Source organism: Narcine bancroftii, chromosome 8, assembly GCF_036971445.1.
Source record: "Narcine bancroftii isolate sNarBan1 chromosome 8, sNarBan1.hap1, whole genome shotgun sequence".
NCBI lineage: Eukaryota > Metazoa > Chordata > Chondrichthyes > Torpediniformes > Narcinidae > Narcine > Narcine bancroftii.
The window spans coordinates 63582514-63603749 of record NC_091476.1 but is presented as its reverse complement, the minus strand read 5'-3'; the positions used below and the strand labels follow the sequence as shown (position 1 = coordinate 63603749).

General features: G+C 50.5%; 1 protein-coding gene across 1 annotated transcript in view; it reads right to left on the bottom strand.

The window, feature by feature from the left end:
- LOC138740774 (EH domain-binding protein 1-like) overlaps positions 1-21236 on the bottom strand; it is a 381602-nt gene that overhangs the window by 344175 nt on the left and 16191 nt on the right. The window contains exons 3-7 of the mRNA XM_069893852.1: positions 19739-19834; positions 18014-18067; positions 13326-13504; positions 12701-12846; positions 681-764 (exon numbers count right to left, since the gene is read on the bottom strand). Of these exons, the coding sequence (XP_069749953.1) occupies positions 681-764; positions 12701-12846; positions 13326-13504; positions 18014-18067; positions 19739-19792 (517 nt within the window). The 5' untranslated portion in view covers positions 19793-19834. The remainder of the gene's footprint in view (positions 1-680; positions 765-12700; positions 12847-13325; positions 13505-18013; positions 18068-19738; positions 19835-21236) is intronic.

Sequence of the window (21236 nt, the reverse complement as noted above, 5' to 3'; positions counted from 1 at the left end):
GTCAGGTAGAGACTTAAGCTCCCACTATATCATCCCATTAAACTCTAGTGTCACACTCTCCCGGGGTCAGACACAGAATGAAGCTCCCTCCGCACCGTCCCATCACACACTCTCAGGGTTAGACACACTGTGAACCTCCTGCCGCACAGTCCCATCACACACACACTCCTGGGTCAGACACAGAGTGAAGCTTCCTCCACCCCATCCCATCACACACTCCCAAGGTCAGACACAGAGTGAAGCTCTCTCCGCCCTGTCCCATCACACACTCCCGGGTTCAGACACAGAGTGAAGCTTCCTCCACCCCATCCCGTCACACAGTCCCGAGATCAGACGGAGAGTGAAGCTCCCTCCACACTGCCCCAACACATATTCCCAGTGCACTGTCCTCCACTTTACTGAGATATTCAATCAGGAGTACCTTTCTCTGATTGGCTGCCTCTGCTGATCTGTTTACCCAACCTCAGAGAACATTCAATGGTCAACAGAACTTCTTATTTCCTCACCCCTTGGCCTAATGACTCCCCACATTATCTCGCTAACCCAAACACCACCTAGATTTGATTTCAATTTAAACACCTATTGGTCTCATTTCTAAAATTGGTATTGTGATGCGAAAGCGATTCGCAAGAGGTAATATCATGTTTGAAAGAGTCCCTCGTGGTCGGTAGAGAACTCACCTGACTGAGTCTTGGTCACGTGACGAATCCCTGTCCCATGATCCTCCTCTTCCTCTTCCAGAACACTGAGGGGCTCGGTGACGTCTGAGGTTAAAGTACAGCAGGGTAGGTCCATGCTCAAAAGCCAAGGCTGCTCCCAATCCAAGCCCAAAATCCATCCATCCCACCACTTCGAGGGGTTGGTGTCATTTGTCGAGTGGTGCATTTCCCCCCCCCAAAGGCCGTGGGTGGTTTAATGGAGATGTTGTGTATCTGCCATGCTTGCTGGGATACCATGGCCCCTATTGTTGGCCATCATTCCAATGCATCTCCTCCTAGCCCAAACTTGTAACTCTCTCCGATGGGGGGGAGGGGACAGAATGAACTGAGGGCGAGGATAAAGAGAGATTAGGAGATAAAAATGCCTTAGGAGGCTGTGTGGTTGCAGCAAGGTGGAATTTCAGTGCATGTGTATCCTGGACTTATGCATATGATAATAAACCCACTGATTCTCAACCTTTCCTTGCCCCAGGCCCCACCTTGACTTTTCAATAAGAATGGTCGCCCCACCATTAGTGGAAAAAAGTTATAAAAGAAGTGTGACAGAGTATATCAGTATGTTTTGAGGAGATAAATTGGGAATGGTTAGTTGGAGTAGGTCACATACAAACACTTTAAAACAGATCTTGTTTGAATACATGGAGCTCTGCCCCATGCTAGACATATCAGCCCCACAGCTTTTGCAAGAGCTTTGGAGAGCACCCAAGAGACTTTACTAATGGATTGTTGTTTACAAAAAGGCAACAGATGAAAGATCTTGTTGGAGCTGCAGATTGTCTGGAGCTGTTCTAAGAGGGTCATGTGGTTTTGCATGCAGAGGGAGTTAAACAGGCTTTTTCTCAGTGTGTGTGTGTGTGTGAGAGAGAGAGAGAGAGAGAGAGAGAGAGAGAGATCATTTTGACGGTGTTACAGCTAGTAACAGTAGCTGGGACTCAAACAGGACAAGCTGATAAGCTTGTGGAAAGCCCCATTTTGGAAGACGGCCTGATCAAAGTCCATGCAGTTCATGCAAGAGGAGAGGACTAGCTGTCTAATGTTTCACTTGGAAATAAGAGAAACAGAAAGGAACTCTGTGATGACCTGAAAGAAAAAGGTGATCATCCGGAGAACCCTAAGGGGGGCAATTTTCATCAGCAAGACACTGAAGTGGCTGATGGAAGTACATCAGTTGTGTATGTCCTGGAACAACATCTCTCTCTCTGAAAACCTACAAGAACCTTCCTGAGCGGTGACCATGTCCCTTTCAAGCACTAAAGCCTGGTGAACTTTATAAATGTTAAATTCTGTGCACAGTTAAGAATTGACTGCAACCAGTGAACTTGGAGGAGTGAGAAGTGAGATTGGACTGTGAACCAAAGAACTTTTCTGAACTTACACACGTGCGTTTAGAATTAGAAGGGGGTTAGGTTAGTTAATTTCAAGTGTGATTCTGTTTTCATGTTTGAAGATAATTAAAAACAACTTTTGTTTAAGTAACCATTTATCTTGGTGAATATCGCTGCTGGGTTTTGGGGTCCTCTGGGCTCATAACACAAGTCATGATTAATGATTAAATCATTTACTGCAAGTGTATTTCAATACAATTAAGGTCGGGAACACGCATTTCATATTCAACTACGCATCAACCCTCTCAAACACATGTTTAATAATCGACAAAATCTCATCCCTGATTATTTTTTGATTCGAGGGACTAATTTTGTCAGTTTCACCCTTAAATCTCCACATTTTGTCATTTCCAGTTGGTCTCTCTTCTAGTAAGTCACTAACGGCACTGAGGCCACTCTCCACTAAATATCCCCTTGCTAAAGTAGTCGATTTTGGGTCTTTCCTCTCCATCTCGATCTCCATCACTTTCGCTTGGAGCAGAGTTTTCATCACGTGACAACTCCTCTTGGAATGTCCGAGAAGTCGACCAGCAAATGGCTGAGTCAACCGTTGCCTTTAAATCACGGAGTCGACCACTGAAGTCGGTCACCAACACTTTCAAATGGTCAAGTCCACTTTTTCATTATTTCCCAAAGTTCTCCTGCGCCCCATTAAAACATCCTTCAGCTCCCCCGCCCCCCACCAAAATATTCCCGGGCCCATCCATTGGGGCATACAACCCCACCCCCACCTTGAGAATCTATGCCATAAGCCCTTGCCTCATTTCCTATCAAGCAGATGTAAGAAGAGAGAGAAAGGCCCAATGCAGCGAGTGAGAGAGACAGAATAAGAGGGAGAGAAAGGAGGAACATCAAGGTTATAAGACCAGAAGACCCAGGCCATTCAGCCCATCGTGTCCACCCTGTCATTTTCCCATTCAGCCCCATTGGCTGGCCTTCTCCCCATAACCTTTGATCCCTCTCCCAGCTAATCAAGAACCGACCAATCTCTGCCTCAAATACACCCAATGACCCGGCCCCCACGCTCCCCCGGGGCAACAAATTCCACAGATTCACTGCCCTCCGGCTAAAGAAATCCATGCACGTTTCCAATCCGAGTGGACACCCTGAAGTTGTGCCCCCTCTTGTCCCGGACACTCCCAAGGTGTGGAAACAACCTTTCTACTCTGTCCCTGCCTTTCAATATTCAAAATGGACCCTCTCCAACGTCAGCACCTCCATTCTTAAACGAGGAGCCCAGAACTGATAATGACACTCCAAGTGAGGTCTCTCCAGTGCCTTATAAAGGTTCAACATCACATCCCTGCTCTTGCATTCTATTTCTCTTGAAATGGAATGGCCATATCTCTGGGGTCTCCCCCCACCCCGGTTGATAGGATTTACCGGAATCAAAGCCAAGAGAGGGTTCACATAATCATCGAAGACCCCTTCCACCCCCGCACACGGCACCTTTCAACTGCTTCCGTCGGGGGAAGAGATACAGGAGCCAGGCTGAGGAACAGCTTCTTCCCAGTGAGAGTGCTGAATGACCAGAGGAATTGCTCACACTCACCCTCTTTGGCTCAACTATTTATTTAACGATAAATCATTTATTTTAATATTTGTACTGCATACAAGCACTGTTGGGGCCGTTTCTTTTTACAACACGCGTCGATGATTTAGATTAAGGTCAAAGGGTCCTGTGGCCACGTTCGTGGACGTGGCCAGGACGGGTGGTGGAGAAGGAAGTGAACGGTCGCGGAGAGACTCAGACAGTTTTGGAGAGGGGGCAAAGAAATAGCAGGTTGAGAAATGGACGGTTGAACATCTTGGATGAAGAAATAAACAGGCAGATTATTATTTGGATGGGGAGAAAAGGGATTTGGGGTGGGAGGGGTCCTCGTGCAGGATACCCTAAAGGTTAACCACCAGATCAGATCGGCAGTAAAGGAAACGAAAGCTATGTTGGGCTTCGTTTTGAGGGAAATTGTGCATGAGAGTAGAGGGGTGTTGACGAGGCTCCATGGGGCCCCAGTGAGGCCTTGTTTGGAGTAACTGTGGGCAGTTTTGGGGCCTCTTAGAAGGGATGTACTGATGTAGGAGAGGGTGCAGAGAAGATTGACCAGGATTGTTCCGGGAATACAGGGGGCGAACGTATGAGGGGCGTTTATCAGCTCTTGGACTCTATTTGTTGGAGTAGAGAAGAATGAGAGGGATCTCACAGAAATGTTTTGAACACTGAAAGGACTTGTCAGAGTCGATGTGTATAAGATCTGAATCCAGGATATGAGGGCATGGTCTTAGAATGAGAAGGTGCCCATTTAAAATGGAGAGAAGGAATTTCTGTAGCCAGAGGGCATTGCCACCTACAGCAGTGGAGGTCGGATCACTGGGAGAGATTGACAGGTATCTAATTAGTCAGGGGATCGGGATATGGGGAAAAGGTTGGTTTGGAACTGGAGGTGGACGGTTTTGCTCAGGGTGGAGAGGCAGACCAGACTTGATGGGCTGAATGGCCTACTTCTGTTCCTTTATCCTGTGATCTGTGAATATATATTGTTTGTCTGTGGCAGTGGTTCACACCCTTTTTCTTTACATTCACATCCCGACTTTAAAAATTCCCTCTGCCATCGGTGCTCTGTGATTAGTAAGGGATTGCTTAAGGTGGGATGTGAGTGGGAAGAAAAATGTTGAAAACCACTGTTTTAATCATCCCTCATGGACTCGTTATGTGCACGGTTTCAGAGCACCAAAGGAAATGGGACAACAACAATTTTTCTCAAGCAAAATATTTCAGTAATAATTGGGCCTAGAGCAGTGATTCTCAACCTTCCCTTCCCACCCACATCCCACCTTAAACAATCTCTTACTAATCACAGAGCAATGATGGCAGAGGGACGTGAGTGTAAAAGGGTTGAGAACCACTGGTCTGTGGGTTATGTCTGTACGTGTGTTTGCAGTGTGTTGCATCAAGGTTCGAGGGAGCACTGTTTCATCAGGTTGTTCTAGTGCAGGTCGAATACCCCTTATGCCTGGGACCAGAAGCTTTTTGGATTTTGGAAGACCATTTAAACAATCCACTCATTCACTCAGACTCAACGATACAGGCATTCACATTACGACACAAATAGTTACACCTGCACTAATTAACTGAAGTAGACATATATTGAAAATCTACTCTCTGTAATGCACCACTTACGCCCGCCATGTCCTGTTCTCCGATTGGGATTTCTGAACTCTATTACACATCACCTTATGGGACCAGGGATGAAAAAGTTTCGGATTTTGGATCGATTCGGGTGTTTGGACCAGGGGTATTCAACCTGCACAATCGGATGATAAATAAACTTGAATGTTGGACTGTCCCGCACAGGGGCTTGTTGAGTTCTCAGCGGGAGCACTCCCTCCCCTGAGAAAGGTAGAGACAGCACAAAGGAGATTTATCAGGCTAGTTCCCGGGATCAGAGGGCTGTCCTATAAAAAGAGGCTAAACCGGTTTGGGTCCATATTCTTTGGCACTTAGAGGGGGTGTTTTGAGATTGTGACTGAAAGATACCGAGGGCAGACATCAAGATATTCCCACTGCTGGAAGAATCTCGAATGAAGGTAGAGGGATGGTCATTGAAAACAGAAATCTCTCCACAAAAAGAACAGCGAACGTTCCAGCTCAGTACAGATCATTCGGTCCACAATGTCATGCTGACCTACCCCACTGCAATCTAAACCAGTGGTTTTAAACCTTTTTCTTTCCACTCACATACCACTTTAAGTATTCCCTATGCTATAGGTGCTCTGTGATTAGTAAGGGATTGCTTAAAGTGGAAAGTAGGTGGAAAGAAAAAGGTTGAAATTCACTGTTTTAATCGTCCCTCACTGACTCGTTACATGCATGGTTTCAGAACTCATGTTTTCAAGCAAAATAGTTCAGTAACAATTGGGTCTAGAGCAATGGTTCTCAACCTTCTTTCTACTCACATCCCACCTCAAGCAATCCCTACCCATTGGGGCTCTGTGATCGTTAAGGGGTGGCTTAAGGTGGAATGTGGGTGGGAAGGGAAGGCTGAGAATCACTGCTCCAGACCCAATTGTTATCAAAATATTTGACGAGAAAAATTGTCATTGGCCCATTTCCTTCAGAACTCTGAAACAGTGCACATAACGAGTCCACGAGGGATGATTAAAACAGCACCTATAGAAAGAAGGTTGAGAACCATTGCTCTAGACCCAATTGTTACTGAAGTATTTTGCTTGAAAAAATGAGTTCTGAAACCATGCATGTAACGAGTCAGTGAGGGATGATTAAAACAGTGATTTTCAACCTTTTTCTTTCCACCCACAGAACACCTTACGTAATCCCTATACCATCCGTGCTCTGTGATTAGCAAGGGATTGTGTAAGGTGGTCTGTGAGTGGGAAGAAAACATTTGAAAAACAGTTTTAATCATCGTTATGTGCACTGATTCATAACACCAAAGGAAATGGGTCAATGAGAATTTTTCTCAAGTCAAATATTTCAGTAACAATTGGGTCTAAAGCAGTGATTCTCAACCTTTCCTTCCCATTCACATCCCAACTTAAGCAATCCCTACACCATAGGGGCTTGGTGATTAATGGGGTGCTTAAGGTGGGATGTGGGTGGAAAGAAAAATATTGGATAAACCTTCCCTACTTCACACCTACAAGCCTCTAGTTTTCTCACACGTCCAAGAGCCTTTTGAATGCCCCCAATGTTCCAGCCTCCACCACCATCATTCTAGGCCCCCACAGCTCTCTGCGTAAGTACCGATGTCTCCCCCAAACTTCCCTCCCTTCAATCTGTACAGACGTCTCTGGTGTTTGCTACTCCTGCCCTGGGAAGAGGGTGCTGGGCCCATCTCTCTTTCTCTTGTCGATCTCTATTAAGGTCACCTCTCATCCTTCTTTGCTCCAAAGAGAAAAGCTCTTTTGATTTTGCCAACATGTTCCCCAATCCAGGCCGCATCCTGGTAAATCCCCTCCGCCTCCCCCCCCCTCCAAACCACCTGTAAAGAGACGACTGGAACTGAGGTGGTGGATCTTCAGAATTCTCCGCCACAGTGTGGCTACGGGGGGAGGGAGAGAGAGAGAGGGGCAGACGGGGACGCCGAGGGTTGTCAAACTGGCAGAGAGATCTGGGGCAGGGCAATCGTGATCCTGTTTTGGGGCGGTCCAGTTGGTGTAGCGGTCAGCACGGTGCTTTAACAGTGCCAACGATCGGGACTAGGGTTCGAATCGTAAGGGGCATCTGCATGGGTTTTCCCAGGGGGGCGGGTCCTCTGGTTTCCGCCCACCATTCGGAACATATTGGGGATGGGACGAAGGTTAATTGGGCGGCATGGGCTCGTGGCCTGTTATCGTACTGTATGTCTAAATTTAAAATAATGAACGGTAGGGATAAGGTGCCCTGTCATGAGGCGACTAGAAACGAACACAATTTTCTAAGTGTGGTCTCACCAGAGATTTACACACACACACAAGGCCCTCACTCATGGCCATAGAGGCCTCTCCTGGTTGAATTGCTTGCCAGTGGACTCTGCGGATGCCCCACCTCCATTCCATCTCTTTGTGACCAACTTGCAATTTTCCTGACTTGGGAGTACTGTGTTCAGTTCTGGTCGCCTCATTACAAGGAAAGATGTGGAAGCTGTGGAGAGGGGGTGGAGGAGGCAGTGTGGGTATACAGGACTTTGTCCGGTTTGGAGAATGTGCCTTGTGAGGCAAGGCTAAGAGAGCTAGGGACTTTTCTATTTGGAGTGAAGAAGGATAAGAGGTGACTCAAGATGATGAGGGGCTTACATCGGGTGGACAGCCAGCATCATTTGCCTGGGCCGACAGAAGCAAATGTCAGAGGACATCTGTACAAGGTGAAGTGATGCGTCAGGAGTATTTCTTTTACACAAAGCGGTGGGGGCCTGGAATGCTTTTCTGGGGGTGATGGTGAAGGCCGGTACAATAGGGACATTTAAAAGACTCTTACACTGACCACAGATGCAAGAAAAATAGAGGGTCATGGGTATGAGGGAGGGAAGACGACTGAGTAGGTTTATAGAAACACTCCTGTTCGTTTCTCACACGCCCGCACCCCTCCCAGTGGTCTCACTCCAGCCCTACCCCTAACCAGTAATCCATCACTTCTTCTTGCTACGCAAGACTGCACTGCTTAACTTCCACGACACGTTCTGGGAAATCAGGCATGATGTGACATGGATGTTGTGTGAACACAATATTATCTACTGAGAAAAACTATATGGGACACTGTAGTGTGCCTGTAAACTTTTCATTTATAAGCAGGGATCAGTATGGGAACTGATACAGGGAGAGAGAGAGGGGAGCGGGATCAGTGTGGGGACCAACACGGGGCTATGGGGGAGACCAGGGCAGTGGGATCAGTGTGGGGACTGAATCAGGGCTGTGGGGAAGTGGGATCAGTGTGGGGACTGATATAGTGCTGTGGGGAGAGAGTGGGGCAGTGGGATCAGTATAGGTATACAGTGGACAATTGCCTATATTTAGCGATCGCTTTTCTAAATTGCTGCAGACCTTCTCGTGGGAACTGAATAATTATGGGACTACAGACGTATATGAGTTCGGATATTGACCATTCAGTTAAGCAGCACCTTGTTATTCTCCTCCCCTCTTCACACTCTATTTTCGATCAAAGGTCCTAACTGACTGACCATTTCTACCCAGGGAAGTACCCCCCACATGGGGTAAAGAAGGAAGATGCCACCCCATGGGGCACACAAAAGAGCTGGTGAAACATGGAGGCTGTACTTCAGGGATTAAGGTAACAGAACAGTTGCATGGGTGGGGTTCCACTCTGGGAACTAAGGTAGTGGGCACACCTCTAATCAGGTGCAGGAGGGAGTGAGCAAGGCATGGCAATCTCAAACACATAGACCAGATTTCCTTCTGGAACCGGGGGCCGGGCATATCCCCCATCCTGATGCAGGGTTAGATTTCGATTTACCTCACAGTAACGGGCCCTTTTGCCCCCATGAGTAAGTGTCACCCGATTTACACCCCCGCCTGCCGCATTTCGAATGGTGGGTGGGAGTAACTGGAGACCCCCCCCCGGGAAAGCCCGCGTAGCCACGGGGAGAGCGTGCAAACCCTTCACAGCCAGTGGGGGACTCGAATGCCGATCGTGGCCCATGTCCTCCACTGACAGAGGGAAGCCTTCAGGCAGCAGAGCGGAGCAGGCGGGAGATCGCACGGCCCGATCTCTTCACACCCACGGGACTCGGCCCGTGTCAACTCGCGGTGGGTGGCACTTTTTTGATGCCAGCGAGGGTTTTTTTATGTTCACCCCCATGTCTGCGTGTGTTTACCCCCAGTTCTCTAGCTTACTCCCACCCTTCGAAACGCACGGGGCTGTGGGTTAATTTGGGTGGCATGGATTTAAATGGCCAGAATCGGCTTCTAACAAGCTGTAAGTAAAATAAAATATAGAATTAAATTTAAAAAGGGGCAGACAGGAGGGCGGCTGAAATCCTGACTAAATGGTGAACTGCTAAAGCAACTCTCTGAAACGCCACTTCGACTCCCGAAGTGTCCCCTCCACCACCATCGGCTTAGCCCTCCTCCATCTCTCACGGCCCCCTCTGACCCCACACACAACCGTTTAACGTTGAGTCCCCCCCTCATCCTACCAGCCTCCTCATCCGCCTGAATTTCCGGCACTCACTGCAGGATCCCACCACCTGACATGTCTTTCCCGTCCTTCAGTCCCTTCCGTGGGGACCGTTCCCGCAGTGATTCCCCTCCTGAACCCCTCCCCGCCCATCGATCTTCCCCTGTGGCCCACAGGAGGCGCAACACTTGCGCCCACACCTCCTCTGTTGCCACAGTCCGGAGACCTGAACCGCTCGACTGATTTACTGCACCCGTCGCTCCCTCTGCTGCCTTCTCTACATCGGGGAGACCGGGCGCAGACCGGGAGATCGCTTCGCCCAGCACTTCCTCTCTGTCCGCAACCACAGTGACCTCCCAGTGGCCAACAATTCCAGGACATTCTCCCTGCCCTCGCACATCTGTCCACGGCCTTATGTACGGTCCCAGACCTGTCCACCCGCAGATTGGAGGAACAACACCTTATTGACCGTCTGGGCCCTTTCCATGAAAGCCTTTTCTCCCCCTTCCCCATTTCCTGCCTTTCCAGTTCTTTCACCTACACAGCCCTGCCTTCCCAGCCCCCCGCCCCCCCCCCACCTCCTCCTTCCCTCCCACTCCCCCTTCCCCCCTTTTACTCTGACACTCCTCGGCATTTTCTCGTACTTTGATGCAGTCCTCAAGGCCGAAACATTGGTTATATGTCTCTGCCTTTGCTACGTAAAGGACACTGTTTGACCCGCTGAGTCTCTCCAGCAATGAGTGTTTTTACTTCAACCATGGCGTCCGCAGAACTCTGTGTTTTACCTCTGAAACACCACTGTTTATTAATAATATTAATCTTAAATATTGTCTGCATGTATGTTTGCACTGCTTTGTATTGTGGACAGAAGAACAGGTTGTACTGGTACAATCGGGTGAACTCATGAGGTAATGCATTTTGGAAGGGCAAACCAAGATAGGAGATTATACTTTACCACTGGCACTCCAGTAAATTGGCCACATGGGGACCCAGGACACCTCGCGCCGTTTTCTCTGGGCTCACCCTTAACCGGGACACTAATTGCTTTTCCGCCAAATACAATACATCCCCGGGGATCGGAGTGTTCGACCTTCCCAACGGGAAGCGGGTGACTTCCTGTTTTACCAGCACGCCAGCATCGGCAAACAGCCGGGGGGCAGGAGCAGGGGTCAAGGCCATCAGTCCCCAGCATGAAATGACGCCATTTGACACTGGCGTTCGGACAGCTCTCCTTTTCCACTGGGCCCTGTCCTGGTAAATTCCCCGTTAATTCCCGGGACAGGGTGCCAGTGGGATGGGGGCTCATGGTCAGGCACTGAGGAGCACGGGGGAGCAGAGAGAGATCTGGGGATACAGGTACATTGTTCCCTGAAGTGGAGTCACAGGCGGATGGGGCTGTGAAGAAAGCTTTTGGCATCTTAGCTTTGAGTCCAGGAATTGGGATCTTATGTTGAAGTTGCTTAAGACGTTGGTGAGGCCAAATTAGGAATATTGTGTGCAGTTCTGGGCACCACACCACAGGAAAGATATCAGTAAGATGGAAAGAGGGCAGAGAAGATTTACTAGGACGTTGCCGGGTCTTCAGGAGTTGAGCTACGGGAAAAGATTAAACAGGTTAGGACTTTATTCCTTGGAACAAAGAAGAACGAGGGGAGATTTGATCAAGGTTTACAAGATAATGAGAGGTACAGACAGAGTGGCTTTTTCCACGTAGATTGGGGGAAGATCAATATGAGAGGTCATAGTTTTAAGCTGAAAGGGGGAAAGGTTTAGGGGGATCATTAGGGGGGGAAGTTCTTCACTCAGGGAATGGTGGGAGTATGGAACGAGCTGCTGTCTGACGTGGTGGCCCGATCTTCGGAATAAATTGGAAAGATACATGGAATGGAGAGGCCTGGAGTGGGGTGGACTGGGAGCAGATCAGGGGGTCTAGTGGAATAGTGACTAGAGGGGCCAAATACCCTGTTTTCTGTAGCGTTCTACGGTAACAAACTAAAAAACAACAACCATGGACCGAGTATCATGTAGAACAGTGGCCTTCACACTTTCTCTCTCCGTTCACATGCCACCTGAAGTAATCACCGTGGGGTGAAAGAACTGGAAATGGGTGGAGGGGGAAGGCGGTAAAGTCAACATGCCTGGATGGCGCCCAGATGGAAAAATAAGGTGCTGTTCCTCCTATCTGCCTGGGTGGGACAGTAAACAAGGTTTTTTTTAAGCCGGCAATGTTGGAAAAACCGCAGGAAAAATTAACCTAGTTACGGGTCATTCACACAGGGGTGCCCTTCTCAGGCTGTGGGTCCCTGTGCGCGAGAGTCCTATCATTCGGTCGTGCAGTTGACGAGTTTTTTTTCCCAGTGCGATTTACACCTCCCAAACGTTGTAGGAGCTCCTGCAGGATAAATCACAGCGCAGAAATGGACTCAAAATTCCCGCACATTCCTTTCTCGACAGGCCATTTGTGGCGGAAAGATTCCTTGATTGTGCCGTTACACACCTGCAGTCCGAAATCCATAATGGACAGACACAAGAGTGGGAATCGAAAAGGTTAAACAGTTCAGGACTTGGTTCTCTGGAGTGTCGAGGGGAGATTTGATGGAGATGTTCAAGGTTATGAGGGGGATAGACAGAGTAAATGCAAACAAGCTCTTCACACTGGAGGTAGGTGAGACATGGGTGAGATGTTTAGGGGGAACTTCTTCACACACAGAGAGTGGTGGGAGCGTGGAACGAGCTGCCAGCTGAGGTAGTGAATGCGGTCTCAATTTTGGCATTGAAGAAAATTTTGGACAGGGGCTTGCAGGGAGACGGTATGGGTGCAGGTCAATGGAACTGGGTAGAATAATAGTTGGGCACAGACTAGATGGGCTGAGGGCCTGATTATGCACTGCAGTGCTCTCAGTTTCCCTGGTTCTTCCCCACCACGTCTCTCGGGGTGGGGGGGGAGGTGTGTGCCCCAGACTCACCCCACGTCTTGCTCGCCTGGTCTTCCTGCTGCAGCCTCCTCTTGTCCGGTTCCTCCTCCTCGCTGTCACCGGCAAAGTCGTCCAGGTTCCCAACGTCACTGTGCTTCACACTCATCAGACTGGCCAGGCTCTGCATGTCCTCGTCCCTGGCAGTGGGGAGAGAGAGGGAGAGATGGAAATCCAGTCAGTAGTCACCCAGTCAAAGAAGGAAACCTGCAGATGCTGTGTACAACAGGTACTCCCCGACTTAATAATTGGGACTGAAGGATCGGTTGCATCTCACAATGTTTCAGCCTCCACCACCATCCCGGGCAAGGCACCCACAATCTACCTACCCCTGATGTCTCCACAAAACTTACCCCCCCATCCCCTAACTATGTACACGTCCTCTGGTGTTTGCCATTCATGCCCTGGGAAACAGGCGCTGGCCGTCCACCCTCTCTATGTGTCTCATAAGGCGGTAGCTTTCCTACCCATTGCCCCCCCCCAGGAGGGGAACCAACTCGCTTCCCCTTCCCACCCTTTCCCCTCCAGATTTCCCCTTGCCTCACCCCCTCATCCACATGGGACCCGAGGGTGGGGGTCAGCCTCAGTATGGAGGATTTTTCCCCCACCCGAAACTTACGTTGCCAGCCCTTCCTGCAGGAAGACACAGGAGAGGGAGAACTGGAGTGTGGCGGAGACGACCTTCACGGAGAGGGGTCTGAGCTGCAGCTTGACGTCTGTTGCAGTGGTCATGGGGCTGGCGTACTTCTTCATACTGATGTCCATCGAGGCCAACACCTTGTGTCGCCCCTTGCTCACCTGGAAGGCAAAGCACCCCCCAAATAACCCAGAGCCCTCAGGGAACCAAACGGGTGGGGGCGGGGGGAGGGGGCGATCGCAGGCCTCGGTCGCCGCTAGCGGTCACAGTGCCAGTGAATCCCGCTCTGTCTGTGAGGAGGCTTGCACGTTTTCCCAGCATCCGCATGGGTTTTCCCCTGGGGAGGGGGCTCCGGTTTCCGTTCGAAACATGCCGGGGGGGGGGAGTTTATGTTAATAGGGTGTAAATTGGGCGGCACAGACCCATAGGCCAAAATGCGGCACGTCTAAATTAAAATCTAAAAGAAACTAAATTATGAAATGCTTCAAGCGTCCGGTAATGTCCACCACCCAAGGACTAAATTCATTTTGATTCACCTACAGATGGAACTGTTCCACTATGGGCCAGTGGTTCACAACCTTTTTCTTTCCACTCAGAGACCACTTTAAGTATTCCCTCTCCCATCGGTGCTCTGTGATTATGAAGGGTATGTGGGTGGAAAGATAAAGGTTTGAAACTCACTGTTTGAATCGTCCCTCAAGGACAATTTCAGAGTTCCCAAAGGAAATAGGCCAATTACCATTTTTCTCAAGCAAAATAACAATTGGGTCTAGAAGCAGTGGTTCTCAACCTTCCCTTCCCACCCACATCCCACCTTAAGCGACCCCTTACTGATCACAGAGCACTGACGGCAGAGGGACTACTAAAAGTAGCGTGCGAGTGGGAAGGAGAAAGGTTGAGAATCACTGATCTAGGTAGTGTCTTAAAAAAGCAGCCTCAATCCTCCAATACCACCCCCTCACCCCCCCTTTACTCTGGGGAAGGCGAGCACTCAGCGGCACAAGGGCAGCTTCTTCCCCGCTGCCATCAGATTCCTGAACGGACGATGAACCAAAGACACAGCCACACTTTGTCTTTTTCTTCTTAAACTGTTGTGATTTACCAGTTGGTGAAATGTGGTTTGGTTGGTGACACTGCCACACAGCAACTAATTTTGTGACATGTTCATAACAATTAATTATAATTTTTCTGGTTCTAGCCTTGTCTCCCCCTCTCCCCCCACTTCATCCTGGACCCCGAGAACACCGCCTTGTATGCCCCAGGCCTCAGGCCTCTGTTCATTGGCTTCAGCTCGGTGTTTCATACAATGATTCCCCGGAGGGTGGTGGAGAAACTGGGACTCAACGCCACCCCGCACCCCCGCCCCCTTCTCTGTGACTGGATACTGGACTTGCTCACGTAAAGACCGCAATCTGTTCGGGTCAGTAGCAGAACATCGAGCATCGTCATGCTGAACATTAACACACCTCAGGGCCGCATGCTCAGCCCACTCCTGTTCACACTATCAAACCACAACTGCGTCGCCAGCTCCAATAGGGTCATCGTTTGAGGATGAAACGATGATCGTCGGCCCCGTCAGGAACAACAATGAGTCGCACTGCAGAGAAGAGGAGGGAACTTTCGTGATCTGGTGCAAGAGAACAACCTGGGTCTCAACGTGGACAAGACGAAGGAGATGATCATGGACCAGGAACGTCCACCCTTCACTATACATCATGTCTTGGAGAGAGCGGAGAGCATCAAATTCCTCAGAGTTCACTAAACTAGTGACCTATCGTGGTCACTTAACATCTCTTCACTGGTCCGGAAGGTGAAACAGTGACCACACTTCCTGAGAAGACTGAAGCGGGTAAGGCCGCCGGCTACTGTCATGTCAACCTCTATCGAGAGCGTCCTGGCCGGCTGCATCACAATGTGGGTACGGTCACGGCAGAGAAATGGATCGGAGGTCAATGCACAGGACCACGAGAGTGGCAGAGAGGATCACTGGGGTCTACCCCCCCCACTCCCCCCATCGACGTGATCTACCCGGATCACTGTCTGAAGAGGGGGCACAAAATCCTCATCCTTCCACCCCCTCACTTCAGAGTCAGAATCTATTGTCATGAACAAGCCATGAAATTTTGTGTTTTACGGCAGCATCGTAGTCCAAACATTCATATTATAACCATCTTATAGTGATTACTGTAAAAAAATAACATTGCTCGAAAAGTCAGGCAGTGTCTTTGCTGGAATCTGGTGGCAGCGGGGAAGAAACTGTCCTTGTGCTCATCTTCAGGCTCCTGGACCTTTTCACCCAATGGTAGCAGAGCGAAGAGGACATGACCTGGGGGGTGGGGGGGTCTTTGAGGATAGAGGCTGCCTTTTTAAGACCCCGCCCGCTTTGTGTTGATGTCCTCGACAGAGTGAAGTCTGTGCCTGTGATGTCGCAGGCCGAGTTAACGACCCTCTGGAGTTTATTCTCATCCCGAGTGTTGGCGTCTCCATCCCAGGCTGTGATGCAAAGAGCCAGAATGCTCCCCACGGTACCGCCTGCTTACAAGAGTCTTCTGTGACATCCCAAATCTCCTCAACCACCTCGCAAAGTCGAGCCTTCTTTGTGATTGCATCGACGTGGAGGCTCCGGGACAGATCCTCGGGGATCTGTTCCCGTCAGGGAAGAGGTACAGAGGCGGATCAGAGCCAGGGCCACCAGGTTGAGGAGCAGCTTCTCCCCACAATGATGCGTCCTGGACTCGCCGGAAGCTCAGACGTTGGCTGCCACGGTGACGCATGCGCTGACGTCGCCGGAACAAGCCATTTTTCCCCCATTCAAGTTACCTGTGGGCACCACCTAGAGAAGATGAACTGGGTTCCCTTGGCCCCCTCTGAGGTAGATCAGGGACCCGGTTGGATTCTGACGGGATTGGGGGGGAGTCAGACCCTTTCTAACTGCCGCACGACTGGGGCACAAATTACACCTTTTACTCGGCAGTTTGAAGGGCTTCATATTAATCTTCCAGCCCTCTATCTTAACCGGCCTGTATCCCACTGCAAGCTTTGAAAACCTTCTTCACTATCCACAACACCACCAATCTTCGTATCACCTACATACTTACTAATCCAATTTACCACCCTGTCATCCAGATCATTAATATATACAACCAACAACAATGGAACCTGAGGCCACTGGTCACCGGCCTCCAAGTTTTCCTAAAATTTTCTACATAACCTTTTTACAGCACAGAAACAGGCCAGTTTGGCACTTCTAGTCCATACCGAACATCATCTCCCACCTAGTCTCACTGACCCGCATTCGGTCTATAAACCTCCAGGCCTCTCCCATTCATATACCTATCCAACCGTTCCCTGAATATTAACCTCGACCTCGATTCTACCACCTCATTCCATACCCCCACCACCCTCTGCATGAAGAAATTCCCCCTCACGTTTCCCCTAAACTTTCTCCCTTTCACCCTCTCAATCTGTGCCCCCTTGTTTCAATCTTCCCCCACTCTCAGTGGGAAAAAGCCCGTCCACATTGACTCTATCCGTCCTCCTTATAACACATACACACACACACCCACAAAAACACACACAGACACAAACACACACACACACACACACACACTCACAAATTCACACAGACACACACAAACACACACAGATACACACACAAACTCATACACTCACAAACACACACAGACACAAACACACACTCACACTCAGACATGCACAAACACACACAGACATGCACAAACACAGACACACACTCAAAAACTCACTACAAATGCACACACAGACACAAACACACAGACACTCACACTCACAAACACACAATCTCACACACACACAGACACAAACACAAACACACACACCCACAGACACAAATACCCACACTCACACAGGCACACACTCACACACACACTCACAAACACACTCACACACTCACAAATGCACACACACACTCACAAACATGCACAGACGCACACAAATGCACAGACACACACAAATGCACAGACACAAATACAAACACACACTCACACAGACTCAAATGCAAACACACACACCCACAGACACAAATACACACACTCACACAATCACACACTCACAAACTCACACAGACACACACACACTCACACACAGACACACAAACTCACACACACTCACAAACTCAGACAAGGACACACAAACACACAGAGACACATACACACAAACAAACTCACACACATTCACAAACACACACACTCACAAACACACACAGACACACACACACTCACATACAGACACAAACACACATGCAGACACAGACTCACACACAGACACACACAGGCGCACACACACTCACACACACACGCAGACACAAGCACACACACAATTCCACACAGACACACTCACTCACAGAGACACGCACACTCAAACACACACACAGACAGACACACACAGACATACACACATAGAAAGACAGACTGACACGCACACAGACACACACAGACAGTGTAACATGGTGTGGGATGGCACAGTGCAGGCTTGTACCGTGTTACGGAGAAACGTGCGGGCCACAGTAATGGTCAGTAACAAACCATGGGGCCGTGCACTTTCAACCCAGGGTTAACGAGAAAGCTCAGTAACCGCGCCATTTGGGAGGGAGTTCTGCCATGGGCTGCCTCCCAGGTTCATTCTTCACTTACATTCTCAATCACAAATGTCCATTCCTTCTCTTCAAATTCATCAGTGAGGGGGTCCTGAAAGGAACGTGAAGAGAATGGGTCAGACGGTGAAGTGAGGGAGACAGGACAAGAGAAAGAGTCCAGAGTCCAGAAGACCACAACACACAGGAGAAGGAACAGGCCATTCAGCCCATCCACACCATTTAATCACAAGCTGATCCATTCTCCCACACTTTGGATGCTCCCCCCAGAATCCACGGCACATGGAGGCAGGTGATGGAGACAGACAGCAGGTTTCATCAGCAGAACCTGTCCTGGACACAGGACGGTGATGGAGGGATAGAATATCTTCCCTTCACTAGCTGCGGGGCCCACTGTTGGACCACTCTGCGTCTGACCCCGGGACTGAATAACAGGAAGGTGCGGAGAGAGCTTCACTCTGTGTCTGACCCCAGGAGTATGTGACGGGACGGTGCAGAGGGAGCTTCACTCTGTGTCTGACCCCGGAAGTGGGTGACGGGACGGTGCGGAGGGAGCTTCACTCTGTGTCTGACCCCGGAAGTGGGTGACGGGACGGTTCAGAGGGAGCTTCACTCTGCGTTTGACCCTGGGAGTGTGTGACGGGATGGTGCGGAGGGAGCTTCACTCTGTGTCTGACCCCAGGAGTATGTGACGGGACGGTGCGGAGGGAGCTTCACTCTGTGTCTGACCCCAGGAGTATGTGACGGGACGGTGCGGAGGGAGCTTCACTCTGTGTCTGACCCCAGGAGTATGTGACAGGACGGTGCAGAGAGAGCTTCACTCTGTGTCTGACCCCGGAAGTGGGTGACGGGACGGTTCAGAGGGAGCTTCACTCTGCGTTTGACCCCGGGAGTGTGTGACGGGATGGTGCGGAGGGAGCTTCATTCTGTGTCTGACCCCAGGAGTGTGTGAAGGGACGGTGCGGAGGGAGCTTCATTCTGTGTCTGACCCCAGGAGTGTGTGAAGGGACGGTGCGGAGGGAACTTCCCTTTGTGTCTGACCACGGGAGTGTATGATGGGACGGTGCGTAGGGAGGGAGTGTGTCACGGGATGGTGGAGAGGAAGGGAGAGTGTGACAGGAGGGTGAGGAAGAAAGGAATGTGTGTCAGGACAGCATGAAGGGAAGGTGTGTGATGGAACGGTGGGGAGGGAGTGTGTGATGGGATGGTGTGGTGGGAGGGATTGTGTGATGGGATGGTGTGGAGGGAGGGAGTGTGTGACAGGACAGTGGGGAGAGAGAGAGTGTGTGTCAGGACAGTGCGGAGGGAGGGAGTGAGTCATGTGATGGTGGAGAGGGAGGGAGAGTGATGGGAGGGTGGGGGGGACAGAGAGTGTGACAGGACGGTGGGGATGAAAGGAGTGTGTGTGACTGGACAGCGTGAAGGGAGGGAGTGTGTGGTGGGACGGTGTGGAAGTAGGGTGTGTGTGCCGGGACAGTGGGGAGGGTGTGTGACGGGACAATGTGGAGGGAGGAAGTGTGTGGTGGGATGGTGTGGAGGGAGGGAGTGTGGGACAGGACAGTGGGGAGGGGTTGTGTGGCGGGATCGTGGGGGGGTATGTGTGTCAGGACGGTGGGGAGGGTGTGCGTGATGGGACCATGGTGAAGTGTGTGTTTCTGATGGTGGGGAGGGGGTGTGTGATGGGAGGGTGGGGATGGAGAGAGTGACAGGACTGTGCAGAGGGGTATGTGTCGGGACGCTGCACTTGCTCTCGCCTGGGCCTCACCTTGTAGAGAGTGACTGTGATGTCCACGTTCTCCGGGACGGGCCAGACCACCATCCCACGGTACGGATTGTTGATTCCTGGCTGCCAGCTGTGTGGCTGGAAAACAATTCCAAACATTTGTTACAGCAGGATGACGAACTCTCCCCAAACACAATGGTCCAGGAGCCCGCCATTTGGTACTTCTCCTCTCTTCGGGACCCTGCTCCTCAACAGCCCCTCTCTCCTGTCATCACAGCAACGGGGCAAGGCCAATCAGCCCCTCATGTCCACGCCACCTTCCAACGCAGCTCCGAAGCCACTCTCTGTTCCCACTTCTCTCTGCGGATTGAAGGGCTCTGTTCACCCAAGAGGTGCTTGCCCCTGGGGCTCTGATGGACGTGGCCCTGGATTTATCAGGGAAGGGGAGCAGAGGTGGAATTTGGGGGAGAACAATGGGAACTTGCAGGGAACTGGTTGCAGGGGAACGGTACTGATGCAATAGCTCAGAGAGGCAGGATTACATCAATGGGCTGAATGGCCTCCTTGGGGAGGGAATGTCTCTGAGCCAGAAGTGTGTTGGGTGGGTGTAGAGATGACTTAACAATGACACACAAGCAAGCACACACAGACACAGGCATACATGCAAACATACTCACACCAACGCACTCACACACACACACACTCTAACACACCCTCACCCGCACACACACAGGTAAACACACACACACACACCAACACACATATACTCACACAATCTCTTTTCTCTTTGGCTTGGCTTTGCGGACGAAGATTTATGGAGGGGGTAAAAAGTCCACGTCAGCTGCAGGCTCGTTTGTGGCTGACAAGTCCGATGCGGGACAGGCAGACACGATTGCAGCGGTTGCAGGGGAAAATTGGTTGGTTGGGGTTGGGTGTTGGGTTTTTCCTCCTTTGCCTTTTGTCAGTGAGGTGGGCTCTGCGGTCTTCTTCAAAGGAGGTTGCTGCCCGCCAAACTGTGAGGCGCCAAGATGCACGGTTTGAGGCGTTATCAGCCCACTGGCGGTGATCAATGTGGCAGGCACCAAGAGATTTCTTTAGGCAGTCCTTGTACCTTTTCTTTGGTGCACCTCTGTCACGGTGGCCAGTGGAGAGCTCGCCATATAACACGATCTTGGGAAGGCGATGGTCCTCCATTCTGGAGACGTGACCCATCCAGCGCAGCTGGATCTTCAGCAGCGTGGACTCGATGCTGTCGACCTCTGCCATCTCGAGTACTTCGACGTTAGGGATGTAAGCGCTCCAATGGATGTTGAGGATGGAGCGGAGACAACGCTGGTGGAAGCGTTCTAGGAGCCGTAGGTGGTGCCGGTAGAGGACCCATGATTCGGAGCCGAACAGGAGTGTGGGTATGACACAATCACCCACACAGAAGTACCCACACACAGGTACACACACACAAATGCACACATGCACTCACGCAGATGCAAACTCACACACACACACACTCATACACAAGAACTCACACACAAGCACCCTTACC